The sequence below is a fragment of the Ciona robusta genome, chromosome 2 (assembly GCF_009617815.1).
Source record: "Ciona robusta chromosome 2, ASM961781v2".
In the NCBI taxonomy this organism is placed as follows: domain Eukaryota; kingdom Metazoa; phylum Chordata; class Ascidiacea; order Phlebobranchia; family Cionidae; genus Ciona; species Ciona robusta.
Genome location: NC_143236.1, coordinates 2,932,527 through 2,956,971, shown reverse-complemented (window position 1 = coordinate 2,956,971; position 24,445 = coordinate 2,932,527). Strand labels below are relative to the sequence as shown.

At 35.5% G+C, this 24,445-nt stretch overlaps 5 protein-coding genes across 10 annotated transcripts; 3 read left to right on the top strand and 2 right to left on the bottom strand.

Annotated features, from left to right (window-relative positions):
• Positions 1 to 281: 281 nt before the first annotated feature.
• Positions 282 to 3,608, bottom strand: LOC149740132 (small ribosomal subunit protein eS1-like). The gene is made up of 6 exons (XM_089872209.1): positions 3,442 to 3,608; positions 3,119 to 3,269; positions 1,553 to 1,659; positions 1,179 to 1,338; positions 762 to 954; positions 282 to 434 (listed from the first exon to the last, which is right to left on the bottom strand). The coding sequence occupies exons 1-6, from the start codon at positions 3,501 to 3,503 to the stop codon at positions 307 to 309; spliced, it is 801 nt and encodes a 266-aa protein (XP_089728335.1). The 5' UTR covers positions 3,504 to 3,608; the 3' UTR covers positions 282 to 306.
• Positions 3,609 to 3,753: 145 nt separating this feature from the next.
• On the top strand, positions 3,754 to 4,847 carry LOC149740131 (uncharacterized). The gene has a single exon (XM_089872216.1). It carries the CDS (start codon positions 3,871 to 3,873, stop codon positions 4,339 to 4,341), a length of 471 nt encoding a protein of 156 aa, XP_089728342.1. The 5' UTR covers positions 3,754 to 3,870; the 3' UTR covers positions 4,342 to 4,847.
• Positions 4,680 to 6,959, bottom strand: LOC149740130 (actin-like protein 6B). The gene is made up of 3 exons (XM_089872196.1): positions 6,044 to 6,959; positions 5,632 to 5,853; positions 4,680 to 5,037 (listed from the first exon to the last, which is right to left on the bottom strand). Exons 1-3 carry the CDS (start codon positions 6,875 to 6,877, stop codon positions 4,822 to 4,824), a joined length of 1,272 nt encoding a protein of 423 aa, XP_089728322.1. The 5' UTR covers positions 6,878 to 6,959; the 3' UTR covers positions 4,680 to 4,821.
• Positions 6,960 to 7,318: 359 nt separating this feature from the next.
• LOC149740129 (uncharacterized) lies at positions 7,319 to 10,697 on the top strand. 3 transcript variants are annotated; one of them, XM_089872217.1, is made up of 4 exons: positions 7,319 to 7,672; positions 7,910 to 7,956; positions 9,473 to 9,568; positions 9,706 to 10,697. In XM_089872217.1, the coding sequence occupies exons 1-3, from the start codon at positions 7,351 to 7,353 to the stop codon at positions 9,500 to 9,502; spliced, it is 399 nt and encodes a 132-aa protein (XP_089728343.1). In that variant the 5' UTR covers positions 7,319 to 7,350; the 3' UTR covers positions 9,503 to 9,568; positions 9,706 to 10,697. The 3 variants fall into 3 exon arrangements, 2 of the variants coding, with proteins under 2 accessions (XP_089728343.1, XP_089728344.1); XM_089872218.1 differs by lacking the exon at positions 7,910 to 7,956; XR_016384395.1 differs by lacking the exon at positions 7,319 to 7,672 and having other exon boundaries at positions 7,692 to 8,074.
• A 2,376-nt stretch (positions 10,698 to 13,073) lies between these two features.
• Positions 13,074 to 23,449, top strand: LOC149740128 (uncharacterized). Of its 4 annotated transcripts, XM_089872179.1 has the most exons (25): positions 13,081 to 13,826; positions 14,851 to 14,932; positions 15,003 to 15,137; positions 15,802 to 15,864; positions 16,169 to 16,892; positions 16,990 to 17,204; positions 17,313 to 17,452; positions 17,581 to 17,779; positions 17,883 to 17,984; positions 18,056 to 18,261; positions 18,327 to 18,471; positions 18,579 to 18,724; positions 18,823 to 19,106; positions 19,193 to 19,353; positions 19,422 to 20,467; positions 20,522 to 20,644; positions 20,751 to 20,873; positions 20,934 to 21,002; positions 21,114 to 21,193; positions 21,262 to 21,385; positions 21,582 to 21,696; positions 21,760 to 21,821; positions 21,884 to 22,046; positions 22,386 to 22,569; positions 22,694 to 23,449. In XM_089872179.1, exons 1-25 carry the CDS (start codon positions 13,803 to 13,805, stop codon positions 22,833 to 22,835), a joined length of 4,857 nt encoding a protein of 1,618 aa, XP_089728305.1. In that variant the 5' UTR covers positions 13,081 to 13,802; the 3' UTR covers positions 22,836 to 23,449. The 4 variants fall into 4 exon arrangements, 3 of the variants coding, with proteins under 3 accessions (XP_089728307.1, XP_089728306.1, XP_089728305.1); XM_089872180.1 differs by lacking the exon at positions 17,883 to 17,984 and having other exon boundaries at positions 13,080 to 13,826; XR_016384393.1 differs by lacking the exons at positions 21,582 to 21,696; positions 22,386 to 22,569; positions 22,694 to 23,449 and having other exon boundaries at positions 13,074 to 13,826; positions 21,884 to 21,968.
• Positions 23,450 to 24,445: the final 996 nt, after the last annotated feature.

The following is a 24,445-nucleotide window of genomic DNA, read 5'->3' as shown; positions in this document are numbered from 1 at the left end:
AACAATACGTTATTCAACCCATGGAATACTCGAATAAAACTTATTGAGGGGTTTAGTCTTTAACCATTTAAAATAGTGCATGTCAAGCGTATTCTACCCACAGATGGATATATGTAACCAAAATTCACTTAGAACAGCAAGAGCATAACATCTATCGACGCATAGTAACACAACAAGACTTCTACATTATATCAATAAATGAATAATTCAGTCTACACTACTTCACCAAACTCTTTTGAGCAACTGGTAAGCTACCGCGTAACAACAACCAACTACACTCATAAACTTGTTTTCCGATTTTATTATTTAAACGGAATCTTGGACTGGTGGTTCATAACTGTCACCGCCAGAGCGTTCCACCTTGGATCCAGTGTCGGACTTGGATTGGCCAGTTTTGGCACTTCCTTCACCATGCATCTCCATCAATCGACCAACTGCACAAAACAATGCATATAAAACATAGATGATATGGGTTACTAGGTAAATTATTAAACACACTAAAAGACAAGGTAAAAAACTTTTCGTTTTTACAGTGCTACCTGATTGCAAGTTGCAGATATTTTCACCCTTCCCAGACATAGAAATTAAAAACACAAGTTTCACAAAAAAAATGGTGACCAACAAACATACAAGCTAAACTTATTTCTTGGCATTTAGGAAATTGTCAAGAACCAGAGATTTGGCTACATTTGGCTCCCTACCCCGACAACTAACACACTAGAGTATTAAGATTTAACTATCACTGAATCAAATTCACTCACGGTCAAGCTTTGGCTTCTTCAGCACCTTAACCTTTCTTATATGAACATCATGAAGAGGGTAAATGCCTTGGCAAGCCTTCTCAATATCCTTAGCAATGGAGTCAGGGATGAGTTTGTTCACGAGCTCACGAAGGTTACCGAGGTTCACCTCTCGTGTCATGATTTCGATCATCTTGGCTCGGATGTTAATCACCTGAAAGATGGACAAACATGGTTAGCAACTGGTACAGAAAAGTTTGCTGCTCACAGAACCCAGTACCTCTAATTTGTCAATGTGCGTAGTGTACCACTGGCACATTATCCACACTGCAAAACACACTGACATTTTAGAGAAAAAACACTAAAACATAGATGGATCGTCATACAATAGTAATAATTATCACATATATAATAATAGAAAGATTAAAATGATCCCACCTGCATGTGTTGGGCGTAAGATGTTTTTTTGATCTGATTGCTTCTCCTGTGAGTGAATCCAATGCAGAACATACGGACCTTGTATCCGTCAGTGGTTGATACATCACATGATGCTTCGATCAATGTTTGCCACTTTTTTACCATTGAGCATAACTTGTCCCTGTAAATAGTGGTTTAATAGAAATTAAAAATGGAATACACTAAAAAAATAGAGTTTTATAAATTATGTAAATTAAAAGGAGCTGACAGTTAATATCCAGTGAGTTATAGCATCGGTCTCCTGCCCAAATCCTGGGTCCTTAGGAACTTCACTTAAACAAAATTATCACCGACAAGCCCTAATACCCAAGAAATCTACTGATATAAAATAATACCTGGTGAGACTCATGCCATGGAAGTTGGTGAGACAATGTTTGCCTTGAACATCTTCAACAATCAACTTCATCTTTCGATAAGTTGATTCGTCGCCATGCAAATCAGCCTGCAATTCATTAAGTATAATCTCAAAATTATAAAATAATTACAATGTGCTAGGGATGTGCCAAGCCGAGCCCGAACTCAAAAGCTCGTGCCCGAGCGTCTTGTTGCACGCAAGAGCGAAAAATATTGAAAATGAAAAAAAGTAAAGCTACTAAGAGATAACGAGACTAGTCAGCGTAGCTTTCTCTTTAATTGTTTTTTGTTCGTTGTGAATTTGCTCTCTCGCAAAAAACGAATCGCAACGTCAGCAATTTGCCCGTATCGAATTACACAAGCCCTATGTTTGCGTATGAGATTTTAAATAAAAAGCCAAAAACCCTTAAACTTTTTTATAATGAAATAATATAAATTGCTGCAACCACGGTTTTGCAAGCACATGCCAACCCCCTTTACCGCAGACACGCACGCAGCCAGAAAGTGCTAAGACGCACACACACGCGTTGCATTCAATATAACATTTCTTCACTTGCAATTGGAACAATTTTTTATTCAATTATTACGTCACGTGTCCTATCGCAATTTAACTATTAATTATGACGTTTCATAATATAACAATCGGGAGAATGTGCCCACTGCCCAAGTTGGGCAGCCCAACCAGCCATGAGATCAAAACATCGTGTATGAGCGTCATATTTTTACACTCTGCGCCGGCAGATGAAATAAAGGAAGACGCATGCGGTAGCATACATTCCACACGTAACAAACGAAGCAATCGTTGTGAATTTATTCTGGTGAAAAATGACGTAATGAAACTCTGGTTCTCGTGCGGTGGCATCAAACGATGTTTTTTGGCTTCTGTCCAAGCTCCGGCCAGGACGATACTTTGTAATATCTATAGTCGAATATAACCGTTACATTATCCAAGATGAACATGCGTAGAAACTTGCTAGTTGCGCCACTAGCTGTAACAATTATAAATATATTTTTAATTAAACACGTTTTGTATGAATTTTACATTTTGCAACAGTAAAAATTACGAAACGAGACGCGTCTTTAACCGCAAACCACGAGTTCTGTATTATTTTAATTAGCGACTCATTTCGGCTGAATAGGAACGCATTCTCGTACCCTTTCTTCTTGATGACGTCATAGGTGCTCGGGCTCGTGCCGAGCTTTTCGTTAAAGCTCGGCGAACCCAAGCTTTTTCAACTTCAGCACATCCCTACAATGTGCACATGCGCATATAACATACTATACATGCATGTCCTGAAATGTCAAATAAATTATGATAGTTTGCGTAAATAATCTGGTACGTATAGCGTGGTTTGAATGTACAGTATAATTTACACTGTTTTTGAGAATTTGGTCAAAAGGAAATCTCTTGGACCTAACCTGTTTACTCATAGTTAAAGAACCCTTGCTATTTGACCAAAAAAATAGAAAAATTTATTATTAAACTTTAATAAAGTTATCTATGTCAACTAGATTATTATGTATGTATAATAAAGAAATGTGTTTACCTGATTGCACTCAAAGACTCGGCCTTTTAAACCATCAGCTGCAATTTTTGTTCCAACGGTTCTTGACACCAAAGTTTTACCGATTTGACGGTTTTTGAACACGGCTGGAGCTTTTACATCATACCAATCCTTCTTGGAGAATGGGTCGACGCTTAAGAAAAAAACACTCGTAAAAAAATAGAAAATGTTTCGATAGTACAATATCACTATGCCTATTATTATCCGTCTACATCTGGATCAACTGACTATAATAATATCTTATTGGCAATTTTTCTGGATCTGTAAACTATTTTTAAATATTTTAATTAAATATTATCACTTACATCTTCTTTTTTCCACCCTTTTTGCCCCCTTTGGTCAGGCGTTTATTTTTACCCACGGCCATCCTGCACTGTGTTGAAAAGAGACCGGATTTAGTCTCGAGCGCAGTGCTTTCGTTATCAGTGTTACCGAATTATTTTTCGTTTTTTTAACAATAGAAACTAAGGTTATAAAATAAGAAAAATGAATAAATAGTTCGAATATGTTAAAACTATTAACTCGCTACATGGTTTTTTTTTATATTTTATCAGTGAATTTATCAATGAAATACTTGTAAATATTGTACCATTTTTAATTTAAAGAGTCTATTGGTAAAAATACACATTCTTATGAGAACACTGAAAGACAAAACATGCATATCAAAATTAGTAAACTAATTTTTCAATAAAAAGTGTGTTGTATTCGGTTGTACGTTAGGTTGAAATAGTAAAATGTCGAAACGAATAGTGGACATCAACAAAAAATTAGCATATTTAACCCACCCGAGGGCAGGACCAAAGTTAAAGACTTTCCACCCTTTAGTTCTAAAGGATAAGATTGAGAAAGCGTCAAGAACAAGTGGAGTGCAAAACAAGTGTACGGATCAATACAACGACTTGTTAAACTGTCTCTCTGACAATGATTTCATGAACTCCAGATGCTCAAAAGAGTTAGCGACTTTGCTTACTTGCGAGAAAAAGCAGCAAGCGGAGTTGACTACACAAGCAGAATTGCAAAAGAAAGACCAAACACTGGATGGATCAGTGGACAAGGAAACAAAAAATAAACTTCTTCAGATGTATCCAACCTCTTTTAACAAAAAAGCAATGGACATTCAGCGGAATAACTACATTACTTTACCATCTCACAGGAAAAAAACTGTTCCCAATATGGACCCTGGAAGACCTTTTAATAAACGTTGAATTTCTAATTTTCTATACCCTATGTATGTGTTGTTAAGCTATGTCATAAATTACAAAGTCACCTTCTTTTTACTTTACATTAAATTATACAAATTAAAATTCTCCTAGGTATTAAGTGAGTAGTAACTAGTTCAAACATTAAAACTATGTTTCGGTTGGGTGGAATGCCAGGAGCTGCTCCAAGTGCTGATGAACTAAAAAAAGCAAAAGAAGAAGAAATAAACAATGTTAAATTCAATGTGAAGGTCTTCCTTACTGCTTGTGTGACATTGAAAGTGATTGCATTCACCTACAACAAACTTACTTAGGAAACATCATTTTACTTGACATATCCATGCTACCTTTTCACACGATTTTATTTTATACAACAAATCAAGAATGGCAGTTCTACTGTTGAAATGCTGCAAAGTGAATCGACCAAGAATTTAACCAATCTGGCCTTAAAATTCAATATTATTTTTGAAGTCATTGCAAATAAATTCAAGGACACTTGCGGTCCACACATGTTTTCCCCCCTTCTTCATACTCCAGCTTAGAGATCCACATCTGTTGGAAAGTACCGAGAGAGGCAAGAATGGAACCACCAATCCATGGGGAGAATTTGCGCTCAAGAGAGCTTGTACTTGCATTTATTTTGAGTTTCATACTGGGAGGAGTTTTACTTGCTAGTTCATTACTTAGACGTTCGGTGAATCCCTGGAATAATTTTAAACGAATAGTACAAGTTTATACTGCAGCAGTGCAGTTATATATTTAACAACAAAACCAAAGGATAACTGATTTAGCATTAAGTTTTTAGCGGTGGATATTATAAAATAATGTTTTTATTACTGTTTCCATAGTGGTTTAACAGAACAGTGAGTAATAGGGTAAAAACTAAAAACACAGCACTTTAAATATTTAAAGAGTCAAAGTATTGTTTGTTTAACTTAAAATGAACTTGAATGTAACTGACTTTGTCCTCACATAGCCGGAAAATGACAGTTGTTATAACACAAGTGTTGTTTCATACCCTCGTTCCAGCTTGAGTTACAATGTATGCTATTTTGTGGGTTTTATTTTTTTTGATTTTATTCGTATTATGTAAGAATGAGAATTTGAGAAAGGTGAGAAATTGCTGTTACGTGTCTTGCCTAAGAACACGTATTTCCACAATAGTAGCATCGCCAAGCCTTTAACCCATTACCTCTGGGTTAGAGGCAGGCGCGCTAACTACTTTGTAGTGGCACCGTATGTTCTATGTTGTTCAAAAAATTCAAACTTAAAAGGTCAAGTTAATTCTAAACGAACCTGCAGAAGGCTATTTCCACCTGTTACAATGACACTATTATACAACCCTGGTCTGATGTCCACATCACACATGTTAATACAGCTAGAGACAACATGTGGCACACCAAGCATAGAGTTTGGTGCAGCACCTCGGATCCTAGATGGGTTAAATAGATTTTCCACAACGGAAAGCCGCTCAACACCAAACTCTCTGTTGTAGCCATTCGGAAATGTGTATGAGACCTGTTTTAAATATGTTTCTATGGTTGCTTGTGCTGTACATAATGATTTTAGGTTGGGGTAAAATTATAGTAAATTAGTAACCATGCTTACTATTAAGACAGGATCACTTAATTTAGATGTCTAAAATCAGGCAAGTGGGAAGTAATACAATGTATACAAAAAGAATAGCCAGCAATCTAGCACAATATACCTTTGGCATGTTTACATGCTCTTGTTCAAAATTTTCAGAGTCAGCTACTTGTAGAACATTGACAACAAATTCATTCAGTGTATGATTGATCATGTACTTTCTCCACGACTCTGTGACCTCTGGTAGATTCTTTTTCTTTTCCCATTTTGGTGGAGCTTCTGGCTTAACCTCTTCTTTGCTAGCAACCATGTAATGTGGAATCACATCAATGTTAAGCGATTGAAGCATCTCCCGGCATTGCATGAGCACAAAGTCTCCACCAAGTGGTGATTTTACAATTCGCTGTTGAAGCACATAACCGTCATGGACTGCAACAGCAGAAGTATGTGTTGAACCACTATCCAGCACCACACCAGTGGATCGACCATTAGCAAAGGCGGAGAGAACTGGTGACTTGCACAAAAAGAAAGCTGGCACATTATATTTTTCAAACATAAGTTCAGATGCCTTTTCTCTTTTACTTCGTTCATTCCATGCAGGTTCTGACATGAGGACAGGGTGAAGTTCCGAATCACTTCGAATATAACGTTTGTATGTATGATTTATCACATCCTCAAACAAATCCCAATCATTGATCATTCCATCTAACATTGGGGTGATGATATTATTGTTTTTCTTTGGAAAAATCAACTGATTTGTGTCAATGCTGAGTTTTCTTTCGGGTTTGTTTTCTCCTCCATCAGACTCCATTTGTTCAATGACTTCCAGTCCCAAGTGGGTCGGGAAGTCTGCCTTAGGACAGTCTTCCCCAGCATATCCTGCACGTACAGTGTTGGAGCCAATATCAAACACTAACGCTCCAACTTCATCTCCACCATAAACACCACCACTCATGATTGTATTAACCTATTCCAGATTACCTAAAACGCTGAAAGTGGCCTTCTTTAATCTGTAATGCTACAATTTTAAAAATAAGGTGAAGAGTGAAATATTTTTCTGACTTTGTCTTTAATAACAACATGATCTATGTACATATAAATACACGCATGTGATATGCAAATAATATAGAGTATTGCTAACCCGTGTGGCGGAGCGTTTGCCATTAACCTCGAAACTGTTTTTTTTTTCAATATAAAACAGTCGCTATACTAATATTACTGAAAATGAGGTTAGACCAACCCTATGATGTTCATTTATTTTGTTATTAAATAAATCTTTTATCAACAACGGGCTTCCCGGGCTAAACATATATATAAATTTTCCCTCCCATCACAAAAAAAGAAAACTTTTTGACATAAAGTTAGTATAAAAGAAATATCCGAAATTTTAACTACAATATTGAGACGGGGTCGGAAGCTAAAGTGTCCATGTCCCCTGGCCACCCTCTACCAACATGGACATGGCCAGCTACCAACATGGACATGGCCAGCTACCAACATGGACATGGCCAACTACCAACATGGACATGGCCAGCTACCAACATGGACATGGCCAGCTACCAACATGGACATGGCCAGCTACCAACATGGACATGGCCAGCTACCAACATGGGCATGGCCAACTACCAACATGGACATGACCATCTACCAACTTGGACATGGCCATCTACCAACCTGGACATGGCCATCTACCAAACTATCGCGGAACCAAAGAGCAACCCCTGGCCCGGTAAAAATATTCAAAGTAAAGGTAGAAAATCAAGATTTATGAAAAGTTTATTATGTTTCTATACCTGTGTAGTTAACTGACGCGAATATGAAGAACTGCTTATGAAACTATGAAATATTAGTTACAAAAAAATCGATCCTCCCCAAAAGTATTTAATCGCTAAGAGTCTCTGCATAGTATTTACCGCGTTTGCCCTACTTATGTTTATTTTATATTTTGGTATGAGTTGTATGTTTAGTTAATGGGTTGTTTGTTTAGAGGATATCAAAAAGGACACAAGTAAAGCATGCTCCGATACGATACAGGTTAGTCTGTGTTAGAAGCTGGTACTTTTAAAGTTCTTGGTTAGGAGTTAGTGATGGCTATATAGGACTTAGTTTAGTAAGGGGTTGGCAGTCAAGGGTTAGTTACTATTACCTTCAGGTATTTTGCGTGATGTATGTAAATTACCTGTTTGTTTTTAGGTTAAATGCTAGCCTTGTGCAATGTAAACCAAATGTCGCAATTCAGGAAAAGGGATTAAACTTTTTATCTCTGCGCCTTATAACATTAAATTGGTATATATAGAAGCTGCAGTATAAATTCCAGTTGCCACAATGAATATAGAGCCATAGCTCAAAGAGGCCAAAACTTCGGGTGACACGGTGAATGTTTTAGAAGCCATAGAGGCGACAGCTACTGAGTTCCAGGTGCCACAAAGAATGTTTGGAAGCTATGACTTCTATTTTTCAAGATGCCGCGGTGCTAAAATTTAGAAGCCGTGGCACTAAAGCCGCGGCTAAATATCTGTCGTGGCACCTGGAATTTAAAAGTCGCGGCGCTAAAATTTAGAAGCCGTGGCACTAAAGCCGCGGCTAAATATCTGTCGTGGCACCTGGAATTTAAAAATTTCGGCGCTAAAATTTAGAAGTCGTGGCACTAAAGCCGCGGCTAAATATCTGTCATGGCACCTGGAATTTAAAAATAGCGGCGCTAAAATTTAGAAGCCGTGGCACTAAAGCTGCGGCTAAATATCTGTCGTGGCACCTGGAATTTAAAAATTTCGGCGCTAAAATTTAGAAGCCATGGCACTAAAGCTGCGGCTAAATATCTGTCATGGCACCTGGAATTTAAAAATAGCGGCGCTAAAATTTAGAAGCCGTGGCACTAAAGCCGGGGCTAAATATCTGTCATGGCACCTGGGATTTAAAATTGTGGCGCTAAAATTTAGAAGCCGCGGCTAAATATCTGTCGTGGCACTTTGAATTTAAAAGTAGCGGCGCTAAAATTTAGAAGCCACCTGGGATTTAAAAATAGCGGCGCTAAAATTTAAAAGCCGTGGCACTAAAGCCGCGGCTAAATATCTGTCGTGGCACCTGGAATTTAAAAATAGCGGCGCTAAAATTTAAAAGCTGTGGCACTAAAGCCGCGGCTAAATATCTGTCATGGCACCTGGGATTTAAAATTGTGGAGCTAAAATTTAGAAGCCGTGGCACTAAAGCCGCGGCTAAATATCTGTCGTGGCACCTTGAATTTAAAAGTAGTGGCGCTAAAATTTCGAAGCCGTGGCACCTAGAATTATGACTAGTCGTTTCTTATGGCCTCCAGTTTAACATGCCAAATAAATGGATCAGATTGTTTACCAAATTTAAAATCAAGCATAGTGAAACTATGCTGAAAGCAGAACTATATTATAATTTCTCCGGAATCCGGATTAACGCATTTGTTTAAAAAAAAAATTTTTTTTATTGGGTATGTTATACAGTAAACTTATTATTTGTTAGTGTTTAGTTATTGAAATTTGTTTATTGCCATTTTCTACTTTTGCCTTGCTTTTTACAGAAAGAAGTTTTGCTAAACACCAAGAAGTAAACAAAAAAGAAACTTTTTCACCAAATTGAAACACCATATTATAGTGTGAACATTTTACGAAACCAGGTAAAAGACTATGTTTGGAGTGCTGTTACCTTTAAAAATACAACCAAAAAACATTGGTTTTTGGTGCTTACACTATTCCATCTTACACCACACTTTTACTATAAATATTTTCTAAAATCTAATAAATTATATTTTAGATTGGATCTGAGGCAGATTTCTAATGGTATTTCAGCAAGTGCATCAATGTTCGTGAAAACTCCTTCAAACATGTTGTCACAATAGAACAATGGAAATGTCCTGTTTGTCTTCTTCGTACTGCGTGTGAAAATAATCAATCAACGTCGAGTCAAAGTTATAATAAAAATGTTTGGTTGCCTCTATGAGTCACATCTCATACACTGGTGCTATTAATAACTGTCTGTTATTAAATTTTAAAGGAAAATAATACATTAAGCTGCTGAAAAATATATTTCATACTAATGTTTTCTCTTTACCCGCTGTATTTTTTCTTTTAAAAATATTTGTTGTTTCTGTTAAAAAACAAAACGGTATTTGCAATTGTAAACGTTATAGAGTCTAAATTTTATAATCATTTTGAATATAGCAGGGTGGGGCAAGATGGGACACTCTTGTTTTGTTTAGTGGTGAAACAAATAACATTAAAAGAATATAAAAATCGTATTCTTACTACTCCCATAGACCGTTGTTAATTAATAAAACACCATTAAGATATTTGGACAATATATGCTCAAGGTGTCCCATTTCCCCCATTCCACTATAATCAATTTTCTGTTATTACAAGTTCATATACATTTGTAGGATACAATATTTATCCATTGAAATTCGAACATTACCCATTGTCATTCAAACAATATCAATTGTTATATGCAATAATATATTGTACAGGTAACGTGTTAAAAACTATAGCAGTAGGGCAAGAAAAGGAATGTTTAGAGTTAGACTTAATTTTCAAAGCAGGCAGTATTATTTCGTGTTATTTACGTATATTCCTATTTATAAATGCACTTAATAATCAGATTTAACAATGATTTTAAACTGTCCCATCTTATCCTGTGTGTTTTCGAATTTTTAAAATTTAACTTGTTGTGCGGCTCGCTGAATAACTCCTCGTGTGTTTTATTATGTTTTATTAAATTGTTGTCAATTAATAAAGGAATGATAGTACTAATTCGTGGTATTACCAAAAAACCGTCATCTATTTTGATTTTGAAAATGTTTGGCAATATGTGCTTAAGTGTCCCATCTTCCCCCATTGTACTATAATATTATATGGGGCATTACACAGCAGAAAATTTAGCGTTATGACAGGAGATTTTGTAGGGTAGGGGAATATAAGACACTTTGTCGGGTGGGAATTTTTTTACGGACTTTCATTTGTTGTTTATTAAAAAAAACTTTTTTTACAGGTAAAAAAAGCAAAATTGCAAGGTGCTAATTTAAATGACTGCTAAATCATATATAATAAAGCCGATGAAACTTTTTTGTTTGAGACCATGAACGATAAAACTAGTTTCACAGGGGTATAAAGAAACTAGATATATTTTGCACAGTTTAATTTAGTCTCATAAAGCTAGTTGTGTATGCTAATTATAAAGAAAATATCCAAGGTTTAGCAAAAAACGGTTTCTAATGTCGCAAGTCGTTTTTAGTTAAAAAAACAGCAACACTTGTTCTGCAGCGGCTTTGTCGTTCCATGATATTGCTCTTAAACTATTCCATGTAACCCGTTTTAGTCAAAGAAAATGGTTTTATTTACGTAATTAAGGCGGTACATTTTCTAAAACACATCTCTGCATTCTGCCAATGACCGGGATTCACCTCGTTAACACAATTACTTGCGTCTGCTTTAATTGCCGCCAAAATTTTAGTTTTTCCGACCACTACTATAGGAATAAGCAGGAGAGAGAGAACTTAAACTTAGACGTAGCCTAATAAGACCAAAATAAAATGGTATTCAAAATACATGGCAAATTAAAAATTCTGATTTTACAAAGTGTCCTATCTTCCCCAACCCAACTATATGTAATAAAATACACATATAGAGAACTCCAAGATCACCTACATGAGGGAACCACAAAACTGATATTTTACTTTAGCAATCGTATCACTTATGATTTTGCTCCAAAACTGTTCTTTTGGTCCCACGAATACGCGTTGCAATTTTTTTATTGGGCGGTTTTTGTGTTTAATATTGGGCGGTTTTGTCGAAGTTAATTTTGAAAATACAGGTAAAACTGCTGCGACACTGTTTCAAACAAGGTGTCGGCAACAACATTTACATTATCATAAGCTACCAGATTGCATACGACGTAAAAATACGCAGTCGAATGACGCTGACAAAATAACGAGTATTAGTGAGACGAGAAATACATAAGCAAACTATCTCTGGTGAGAAACATTTTGGAATCAACTGTTTTACGGATCAATATCATATAAGGATATACCCCAATAAAGCAACCAACCAAGGATAGTATCCAAGGTATAATAAGTCTCAATTAATCAAAGCGTATCAAGCTGACACCACATTTAAACTGTCCACCATTTTGTTTTACACCGAGTAGAATAAAGGAAAAAGGTTCGAAGGCGCAAGGATAAACGTCAATCAAATGTCGTGTAACTAACATTGGCGGGCTTTTCTCCCCACTTTTAGCGGGCATTCACTCCCCAAGCCAGATGTTTTTCGCTACCGCCGGATGTGTTAATTATTTGTCAAAACAATTTATCCGCGGCTTCTGTAATGTTTAAAAATATTTTACATGCGAAGGTAAATATTAAATTCCATTGCAACTTCTCTAATCGTCGTGTCTCACTGTGAACTTTAACGCAAATTGACTTATTGTTGCATTGGGAAGCCAGGGAAAAATAACATTTTTTGGGCATAAATTTACCGGAATGAATCAGTAAAACGTTAGTAATAAATTAATTGGCGATGCGGAAAAAAATATAAAATCCCTTTTATAAACACCCAAATCACTTTATTGTTAGATTTGCCTCTGCTATAGTATTGTTGTACCTTGTAAAGAAAAGACAAAGAATATAGTTCGCAATTAGCATTATTTTCTTTTGCTCGAATATAATGTTCAGTTTGTACTATACACAGCATATTTTTCAATCAATTTCTGCTGGTTTTAAATCGAAAACTAAGTTCGATATTTAAACGTCGGGTCCAGACCGTTTCAAACGAAGGGTCGCTTTTAATTTGAACCAAATTGTCATTATGTTTGTTCTTATATTGCGCAGTAGTGTGGGGGCGTATGCGCATTATAACGGATGTACAGCTATTATATTATAAAAACTATATTATTTTCATAACCGAAGCGCTAGGAAAGTTTTCTTCTGTCTCGCAATCCCAACTTATTTATAAATTGTTCGCGAATAAATTGTTTTGACAAAGTAACACATCCGGCGGTAGCGAAAAACATCTGGCTTGGGGAGTGAATGCCCGCTAAAAGTGGGGAGAAAAGCCCGCCAATGTTAGTTACACGACATTTGATTGACGTTTATCCTTGCGCCTTCGAACCTTTTTCCTTTATTCTGCTCGGTGTAAAACAAAATGGTGGACAGTTTAAATGTGGTGTCAGCTTGATACGCTTTGATTAATTAAGACTTTTTAAATGCAGCAGGTTCCTTCGGTGCTCGCGACCGAAAAGAAAGTTGAGAATAATAGTTTGCTTATCAGGCGCTTTCGCTTTATATAATTTATTATCTTTTATTATTTTGATTTCGTACCGCCGATGTTAGAAAACCAAGTGCAAACTATATTATTTGCTTTACAAAATGGAACAATACTATAGCAAAGGCAAATCTAATAATGAAGTGATTTAGGTGTTTATTTTATTACTGGTAATTATCGACACAGCTTGATATCTAACGTAATCAGCCATAGCGACGCCAACAGTGCAGATGGTGGAAATGTACCTATGCAAAATGTAAAAACGAAAATAAAGTTAAAAAAATAATTTGCTTATCGAAGCGCCATTGTTTCACATAAATTCTTATCTTCGAAGTTATAAACAGTTTTGATTTCGTACCGCTAGTTTTGGAAAACTGGCACGTTTTATAATCGAGCATATGAGAATGTTTAAGGGAGTTAGCGAACAAACAAACTGTACGGTACATATAGTGAAGTGGGGCAATATGGGACACTTTTAAGGAAGGAATATTTTTTTACGGACCCACCTAAAGTTTCAGAATTATTCCACAGTATTACAACGACTTTATACAACGCGCTTCAAAACCTATGGTTATTGTTAAATGTTAAAAAATGTTTTAAATGGAAACAGTACATTTTAAACAGGTAAAAACGCGAATTGGTATGATGCTAATTTAAATGCTTGCTGAATCACAGTTAAGCAGATGGAATTTTATAACTAGTAGAGCTGGTTAAATTCGGTAGGTTAACTATAAGTTGCAGAATATAGTATTAATACAAAAAATATTTTAATTTGGTGTCCCACCTTCCCCAACATTGTAGCTTTGTAGGTTTTTATTGTCACACTTTAAAAACTTTACTTTATTTAATAATTAATACCTTATGGGTGATTCAAATTTAATGCATTGATAGAATAACAACATAATATATGGAACATCTATTCAAAATTTAGTCACTTGCATATAAGAATATACTGTAGGTAACATGTTAAAAACTATACCAATAAAAAAGAATTTATTAACTTAATTTTTAAAGTGTAAACTATTATTTCGTGTTATTTAAGTGTATTCCTAATAATAAATACACTTATTAATCAAATTTTACAATGATTTTAAACTGTCCAGTCTTAGCCTGTGTATTTTCGAATTCATAAAATTCCACCTGTTGTGAAATTCACTAAAACTCCTTCTGTGTTTTATACATTTTTGAATTGTTGTCAATTATTAAAGGAATTATAGTAATAGTTTCTGGTATCACCTAAAAAACCACTATCTGTTTTGATTTTGGAAATATTGGGCCATATGTGCTTAAATGTCCCATCTTCCCCCGTCCTACTATATGCCGTTTTTCCAGCGATACCACGAATTAGTACTATCATACCTTTATTAATAAAAAAACCCACAAAACTACAATGTGGGGTGGTGGGACAAAATTGAAACATTTTTGTATTAATAATATTTTGCAACTTGTAGTTAATCTACAGTAATTAACCTGCTGAGCTAGTTTCTTTGCTATGTAAACTTTATAAGGTTAAAACAATATTTTTAGGTTTCCACCATTCCCAATTAAAGCCACACTGACTCCTGCTTATTTTACTAATGTTTATATCTCAATTGTTTTTACAAAACTAAAACTAAAAACTAAGGGTAAAACGTTTCGGTTTTAACAGATTTTCAAATACCAAAATATGAATACAAAAGTTGATAGTGGTAATGTTACACCCATTACTATTACCGACCAAGACAAAAAGAGTAAGTACTTCTCTTTATTTGTATTATCTTAATCATGTTCAATGTGTGCCATTAAATATTTTTCTTTTAGTTAAGTGTTATCCTTGTACAAAATCGTGTGCACCAAATGTTCAAAGAGTAAAGGGTAAAAGGTTCAGATCTCATTTTCACTGTCCAAAGTGTGGCAAGCTTGTAACAAGAAAATACAATTTTGAACTTCATGCCAGTAAGTACATAGATAACAAAATTATAGTAGCGTGGGGAAAGAGGGACATTCCATTTTCCTGTACCATTTGGTAGTAAACAAAGAACATTTAAAGAATTATAAAACCGTATCTTCAAAAATTTAATGAATCGTTGTAAATTGATTGAAACACGATCAGGATATTTTGATATTATGTGCTGAAGGTGTCCCATCTTACCCCACCATACTATATTATAGGCTAATCAGTAAACATTTATTTGTAGCTGTATGTTTTAACTTAAATGTAAAGTTTGCAGCCTACATTTTCCCCTGCTGACTGCTGTCTTCGCCTAAATTTGTCTAACACACTATTCAGCATGTAAGTGGTCACATAGAACCTCGTTTCTCGTACTGTTGTTCTTATATTTGTTGTTTTATTTAGGCGACTTTTTTGCACATATCTTAATTCTTGATTCGAGCGTTTATTGTCTATTGATTAAAATCAAATAATAATAATATATGTTTATAAATTTTAGACTAAATTTTCAGATTTGAAACCACACCATTATCAATTAATCATCAATTACTTAACTATTTGAACAAAAGCACTTTATAGTGCAATTGTTTAGTTAAAGTTTTTGAGGATTTAATTAATTTTTGTTAAGATTACTTTTCTATTTGTTTAAGATATATTTGTTTTAACCAGAACGCTGCTATGGAAAGCTACACAGAAGCAGTGAACTGGGAAAATCTGGATCAAGTCTATTGGGTATTTTTTTGCCACGTTTTTGCATTGTTTTATTAATTGTAACCATTTGTTTGGCTTTTTTGAACTTGAATTTTAATTGATTTAAGTGTACTATGCCTCCTAGTTCCACTATGTCCCTTGAGTCTAAGTCCACTTAATTTAGCAGCTGTAGTGAACTAAGCTCATGGTGGACTTACAGAATATGGTAGGCTACTTGTTTCTTTTCTTAATACCTAACATGGTACTTATCATACATGTAAAGATTTAAAAAAAACAATAGGATTTTGTTTTGGGGAATTTGTTTATTTAAGATTTGTTTTTTTAGATATTTTCGAAAAAGAAAAGTCCAAAAAGGAAAACCAAACTTATCAATGCTGTTTCACAAGTTGCAAGAAACAGTACCAACATGCATCATCTCTTCAGCGACATGAAGCAATAGTGCATAATTTGCACAATAAATTGGCCGGTTTCTGCATTAACCAGAAAGATGGCATTTTTTTCATAGCACGTTCCAATACTGGGTTAATGGCACCAATTCACGTACAAAAATGCATTGTGAAGAAATTGATACATTGTTGTAATCAGGAATGCATGGATATGATGAGGGTTGCCGCATTGTCCAATCCTGCAATTGAGTGTGAACATCTTCAATCTGCTAGTGATGGAAATTTGCCTATTGCTCCCAAGCTTTCACTAGATCTAGGTTCCCTTGAAGAACTTCTCAAAATAAATTTAATATCAGCAGATTCGAAAGCTCGATGCGAACATTTACAGGAAAGCAGCCTACTTCATTCCCAAACATTGATTGTACATGCGGATTTTGGACTGTTTGGATATAGTAATAGAAACCAATATTACTCCGTATACACCAAAGAAATCAAATATTATAGTAAACTCCAGCGAGTCAGAGTGACATTTGACTCTCAGGTTGGTAGTTGGTCTTGCCAATGTCCTGTTTCTGGTGAAATGAGATCGTGTGTTCATGAATACGTTGCAAAATGGTACATGTTCCAACACCAAAAGAAGTTGTTCTCTGACACCAAAGATAGGTATATACTAAATTTGGAACGTTTAAATAAATTGTAGCGTAGTGTAAATGTAACCTTAGGTGATAAACTCCTTTTCACTGTTATATTTTTTTGTTAGATTGTTGAACAAGTTGCAGCAAAATGATGTATTTATCATGGAATACATGTTAAAAGAAAAAAGAATTCCAGCTGTACTTAGCAAAGATTTGCTGGTTGAGGATTGTCCTGGACAACCACTGATTGCAGCAGAGAAATTATGTGCTTCATGCAAGGGCATATTAAAAGAACTGGCACCCAATAAAGCATCAGTGTATGGGATGGGCGTTAAATGGGGTAGGGTGCTCTACTAATAAGAACCAGTATTACACTGAAATATACACATCACAGTAAAAAAAATGTTTTTATATTAATATAGAATTATTAGAAAAATGTTTTATTTAGGTGTGGAAACAATCCGCAAACACTGCATTAATTGTGGATTAACTTTCCGGTTTCAAGATTATAAAAGTGGGATCCACAACTTTAACAACCATGTTCTTTTAACCATTAAACTTTGTCATCACTTAATTCGAGGTTTAAAGGTAAAATGTTTAATTTTTAGTAATTGTTGGTTGGTATGTGATTATTGCAAGGAATGACTATTTGACTACTGTAATAAAGTATGAATTAATATTTTATTTATAGTTAAATTATTTTTCTATTTGCACAGAATCATGTAGCTGTGGAGAGAAATTTAAAAACAATTTTTGATGATGATATATCATTACCGATTTCATCAATTCGGAATGGGATTTACCATTTTATAGCTTTACAAGACATAAACTATGATTTTACATGCATTCGTTGTGGCACAAAACCAGATATAGTAGTTGGTGATGGAAATTGGGGAAATGCATGTCTTCGGCCAGGTTAGTTTATCATTTTTATGTATTTTTCAACAAATAATATTTAATATTATCTCCTTATTGTCAGTTCTTTATAACAGTATTAAATGACAATTTTGTAATGTAGTAAGCAGTTTAAAGAAACCGGTGCTGCCTGTCAGTGCAAATATAAATGTCGATGAGACTTGGCAGAGGTACCATTATGAGATGATTGGAAGAGGTTTTTTTGGTAGGTGATTTTATAATACCTTGTGTAGTTATAGTTTTTTATTCTATGATTAATATGAATTAATTATCTAGGTTCAACAACAAACCCATGGAAAGTGGATGTAACATATGGATCAGTTGCACCGTGGATGGGAAAAAAAGTTAGAAAATCATGTCAACTTCCAAATACAGAATTTAAAAAGGGCTCAGCATTGCAAAAGGCCAAACCAAATAAAGCACAATCAAAAATAGAAGTTAGCCACGAAGAGATCTTAACTGCACTTCATTCACCAAAATCAGTAAGATTAATCAAATCAAAGCTATTCTTGTTAATATGTAATAACATAACTGTTTTATGTGGCAGTCATCTTCAAAAGATTTAAAAGAAATTTGCGAAAAATTTGGAATACCTTCAGGAAGCACTGAAGATATGGTAAACGAGCTACAGGAGCTAATATTGTTCAAAGAAATATTTCCTAAAGCTTACAAAAGCATTAAGAAGTGTGGTGGTAAGACAACATTTTAAAATTGAATGTGTGTAAATCTTGAGCGATAGAATAATTATCTATACTTATACACCCAAAAAGATTGAAATTTGAATATTTGCTGTTTTAAGGTGGAATTGTACATTTCCGGTGCATTCATGGTGTCTGCATTTACAAAAAATGCCTGTTACGTCAAGAATCTGCCAGGGACTATATTGATGCCATTTTAGCATTTTCAAAGCAACCATGTGTTGTTATCTCAGATATTCCATCCCAGGTAAACTTGTTTATATATTTGATATGCTACAAAATCAAATTAAGGGATATTAAATATTGTTCACAGCTAAACGTGGTATTTTCCTTTTTTGTTAAAAGGTGGCATTGCATGGTGAAAACAGAAGCCCAGGTTTGTTTTCACCTTACCGTGGAATGCTTTACCCCTGGAATAAAGAAAATTTAGAAAGAGAAAAAGCTGGGACTCTCGAAATGGTTAAAATCGATACAACGATTGAAACTGCACATTATAGTTTATGTGATGCATTTCACAACAAGAGTAAAAAAAAGGGACCAACTAAATCATTTAGAGATATTCGTAATACGAACCTGTCTGTGAACACTAGTGTTTGTGAACAAAGAAATGCGGACATGGCTCGTGACAGGTGAATTTAACTTTTTCTAAATGTTTTGTGAAATAAGAACCTCTCTCCTGTTTTGTAATTGCTTTGTTTTTATTTTCCAACTGAAGGTATTCATTTTGTGGAATGGATATGGTTAATTTTCTGTTCATCAGTCGTTTTTGTATTCATTTGGAAAATGAATCAATCAACCAAAAATTCAGATCAATTTTAAAAAGAAAATTTGATACCTTGGAGTACACGGATGACGGTATTGTGGTTCCAACAAAGTGTGAGTATTACATTTATTTTACTTACCGAGTATACTCCATGAACTACTGCCATCTGTTTTTATTACAGCCAGAGGATTACAAACGAAACCTAATATAGTGCCCACACCTGTTCCAGTGGTGTCATCCCCTGTTCCTGTGGTGCCATCCCCTGTTGCGGTGGTGTCATCCCCTGTTCCGGTGGTGTCATCCCCTGTTCCGGTGGTGTCATCCCCTGTTCCGGTGGTGTCATCCCCTGTTCCGGTGGTGTCATCCGCTGTTCCTGTGGTGTCATCCCCTGTTCCTGTGGTGTCATCCCCTGTTCCGGTGGTGCCATCCCCTGTTCCGGTGGTGTCATCCCCTGTTCCGGTGGTGCCATCCCCTGTTCCTGTGGTGTCATCCCCTGTTCTGGTGGTGTCATCCCCTGTTCCAGTGGTGTCATCCCCTGTTCCTGTGGTGTCATCCCCTGTTCCTGTGGTGTCATCCCCTGTTCCGGTGGTGTCATCCCTTGTTCCTGTGGTGTCATCCCCTGTTCCTGTGGTGTCATCATCTGTTACGGTGGTGTCATCCCTTGTTCCGGTGGTGCCATCCCCTGTTCCTGTGGTGTCATCCCCTGTTCTGGTGGTGTCATCCCCTGTTCCAGTGGTGTCATCCCCTGTTCCTGTGGTGTCATCCCCTGTTCCTGTGGTGTCATCCCCTGTTCCGGTGGTGTCATCCCCTGTTCCTGTGGTGTCATCCCCTGTTCCTGTGGTGTCATCATCTGTTACGGTGGTGTCATCCCTTGTTCCGGTGGTGCCATCCCCTGTTCCTGTGGTGTCATCCCCTGTTCCTGTGGTGTCATCCCCTGTTCCAGTCGTGTCATCCCCTGTTCCTGTGGTGTCATCCCCTGTTCCTGTGGTGTCATTCCCTGTTCCGGTGGTGTCATCCCCTGTTCCGGTGGTGTCATCCGCTGTTCCTGTGGTGTCATCCCCTGTTCCAGTGGTGTCATCGCCTGATCCAGTGATGTCATCATCTGTTCCTGTGATGTCATCCCCAGTAGTGCCATTACCCATTCTGGTATCGCATTCACCACCATATCATTTCGAATCCAGAAACCCACCAATATTTTTTTCACCACCTCTGGCTGAGATTTCTGAAGTATTTAACACACTGATTCTTTTTTGAGGAAATTATTAACATTTTTATTTTTAGGTAAAAAAGTTGTGGAGTTGCCCTCAAAATAATATGATTGTATCATCACTACAAAGTGGAGCCTTGTTGCTTCGGCATAGCTCATTTTGCACACTTGGCGCAAAGGAATGGGTGGATGGTTCAGTAAGTTGGGATTGTGTGTATCAATTTTAAAATCTTATTTTTTTATTTTATGATGCAGTTTTTTATAACTGATTTTACAGACAAGAATTTCTGCAATTCTTTGCAGGTAATAGACTTCTTTGTTCATTTACTGGCAAGGGACACGGATGTATATGTCTTGGATACATTTTTAGTGGGTTGTATTCTCGAGGAGAACAACAGTGTGCTAAAAAGAAACATGTTAAAAAATGTAAGTTTTAAATAAGTTGTGTTTTTTGAGCCATTTTCTTAACATGGGTATGTGTTACAGGTAAACTTTGCACGGTATAAAGCTTTGATTGGAGGATATAACCTCAATAGAAATCATTGGAATTTGCTGGTAATATGTTTCGAAACTTTGTTAAATATGTAACAATTTTTTTTTATAAAAACAATAATGTTTCAGTTATTATTATATCAGTTTGTAAATGTGATTTTATATTCCTTGCAGTACATTCATTTGCCAACAAAAACAATGTTTTTAGTGGAACCCTTTCAAAACTGCATCACTGATGTAATCGCAAAATTCAGGTGAATAAATAGATATGGTTACTGCTATTTAACCTTAGCATTTATAAAATTTCTTTTGCCTTAAACAGAAATTACCTCAAAATTCGCAACAACAAATTTGACGATCAGCTTTTAAGCACAAAATGGACACAGGGCAAATTAACCCATCCAAAACAAACAGACTCTTCTAGCTGTGGGATATTTGTGTTGAAGGTAAATAAATTAAACCATATTTTTGTTTATTAAATTGTGCTTAGTACAACTTTTGGCAGAATATAATATGAATTTTTAATTTGTTTGTTTTTTTACAGACATCTTACAGAGTACTTTTTTGTTTGTTTTACCAGTGTTGACTATGTTGGCTATTAAAATTTATTATTTACTGCTTTCCTTTGTTTTGATTGTACAGATTGCCGAAGCTTTGTTAAGCAATAAGAAGAAAATAAGAAAGAGGATACATTTCGACAACAAAAAAATAATAAATTTAAGATACAGTATTGCTGTAAAAATTTTACAAAACTCAGGTAAAAGAGTTAATATTGTTATAAATCTAATAAAAATTTATTTTGGGGTGTATGTTTCATTAGATGACCTGAAAACCCTGTGCAGTGTGTGCGGTAGCTCACAGGAAGTAACTCAATCACCTTGGGTGAGTTAACATATTTTTCTTCAGATTTCATTATATTTAAATGTTAACAAATTATATTTTAGATTGGATGTGACATATGTTTCCGGTGGTATCACCGGAAGTGCATTAATGTTCCGAAAAAATCTTTCAAACATGTCAAAATAGAAGAATGGAAATGTCCTGTTTGCATTTGTCATACGGAATATGAAATAAAAAGTCAACAGCTGAATCATTTATCAAATAAAGGTAATCGTTGAGCACATAAAAATCAAATGAAAGCATATATGCAAGTTATACACTGATGCTATTCATAAACATCTTACAACGAATGTATATATACAGCTGTTTCAACCTTAACTAAAAAAATCGGCTATTTAGAAATTTATCCAGGTGTAACAACCATGCTTTTGTTCTTCCAATTAAATGTAAATATGTTTTTAACCTTATAAGCGTGTTTTAACAACTGTTGTTTTGCCCTTATATCTTGTCTTTTTGTTTTAAATATTTTTTAATCTTCACTGCTGCAATCGAAGGGACAAATATAGTTATTATTAATATAAGATTTTTATAAATATTTTCTTTCAGAGTTTGAAGACAAATTTCAAACTGCAATAAAATTAAGTTCAGAAAAGGGAAAAATCATAGACGCTCTTGAGAAAACAAGCCAAACTGGCATTAAATGTGGAACGGAAAAAGACTTTAATACCTGGTTTGCAAAACTTCAAGTCGATTCAGCCAACCATAGTCCTGAAACAAGTGCACTATTGAGGTATAAAAACTTTTTCCCAATTGGCAAATTTGTAAATCGTTCTGTAGTATTAGTATGAAATAGACCAATTTACCACAGTAGATATTCTGGTTTGTTTAGCTCACATTCTACATTTTTTTTGCAGTTTAAATGATGAGAAACAATCCATTATTTCCAGAACGTTGTCACAATTCATCTGTGATTTTCCGCAATATTTTATTGAATATGATTTTAATGATATATTTCATGCACTGCCTGCTATTTACAATGAACTTAAAAAAATGTAAACAATATTGTGTTGTTTTATTTTATTGCAGCGTAGTTACATATCCAGAACGTGTAAGTTAAGTTGATCATAGCAACATAATATGCTTAGGAGCGAATAGAATATAAAGTGAGATCTAAAAATTTAAATATATCCTTCAGAACTTATAGCCTATTTAAACTGTAATAAACAAATCAGTTGCCAATCAACTTTTTGTAAACAATGTTCCTATAATTAAAAGAACAGCTTTTTGACATTTTTGACAAATGACATTAAAAACCATTCCCTCCAAACTTTTTAGAAAGTAGAAAGGCAGGGATATTTAGACATGCATTCTTTGGTGCTAGTAAAGAATCTCCCCCACCTTATTTGCTAACCACTAACCCCTAAGTTAGGGGGTTAGGTGTTGATGGATAGGGAGTTAGTGGTTATAGGGGTTAGTAGTTAGTGGTTATAGCGGTTAGTGGTTAGCAAATAAGGTTGGGGGAAGATTCTTCACTTGCACCCATTCTTTTAAAACAAAATAATGCCAATGTTTACAGATTATTGCAGTGCAGAAAACTTTAAGGTAGACTTGTCTACCCTGCCCCTCCATGGCGCCCATAATTGAAACTAACTCACATTATACTGCATTCTTGAAGGCTAACTCACATTATACTACATTCTATAAAAAAAAGACTAAATCACAATATACTACATTCTATCAAAGTCTTGTCAGAGGGTCCTGGTACAACATGTAAAGTGTTTAACCCAAATTCTTAAATGTATGCTAACTTTAAAACACACCACAAACCATTGGGGGTTTGAAGTGTTTATCTTGTTTTGGTATGATTTCGGTTTGTACACTGATCCAACGAACTAAAAAACAACAAAAAATAAAAATAAATAACTATTCCCGTCTTTAACTACACTGATATAAAAAATACCTCATTGTTCTTTTTACTACTCACTTAACATTTGCATATAGCCTACTTCACTATATTGACATCAGAGAGATACTTATATACCATATATAGTGTTATATATTAATATCTCTAAGATTGGCATAGCCTATCTCTGAGAACTATTTGGTCCCAAGTTTGCAATTTGGTTCCTCGCCAGTTTGGTAGTCGGGCCCCCGTGCCATTTTGGTGGATGGCCAGCCTTACGAGGTTGGTAGATGGCCATGTCCATGTTGGTAGTTGGCCATGTCCATGTTGGTAGTTGGCCATGTCCATGTTGGTAGCTGGCCATGTCCATGTTGGTAGCTGGCCATGTCCATGTTGGTAGCTGGCCATGTCCATGTTGGTAGTTGGCCATGTCCATGTTGGTAGTTGGCCATGTCCATGTTGGTAGATGGCCATGTCCATGTTGGTAGAGGGTGGCCAGGGGACATGGCCACTTTAGCTTCCGACCCCTGTTGACAATATTGCTGAGGCCTGTATACCTTAAGTTTCCGCATAATCAAATTTGACCATTTAATACAAAACTTCAACGGTTGTAAATGCAAACCAAATGGGATTACCGACTTTCGCGCCAAAGTTATTGTTTTTAGTTTGTTTACTTATCGACATTCAACGAAGCGTGACAAAATTCGAGCGTGTTCTTAATTCCATTGCAGCGGTTGTTGTTTACAAAGAGCACGTTGTGCTG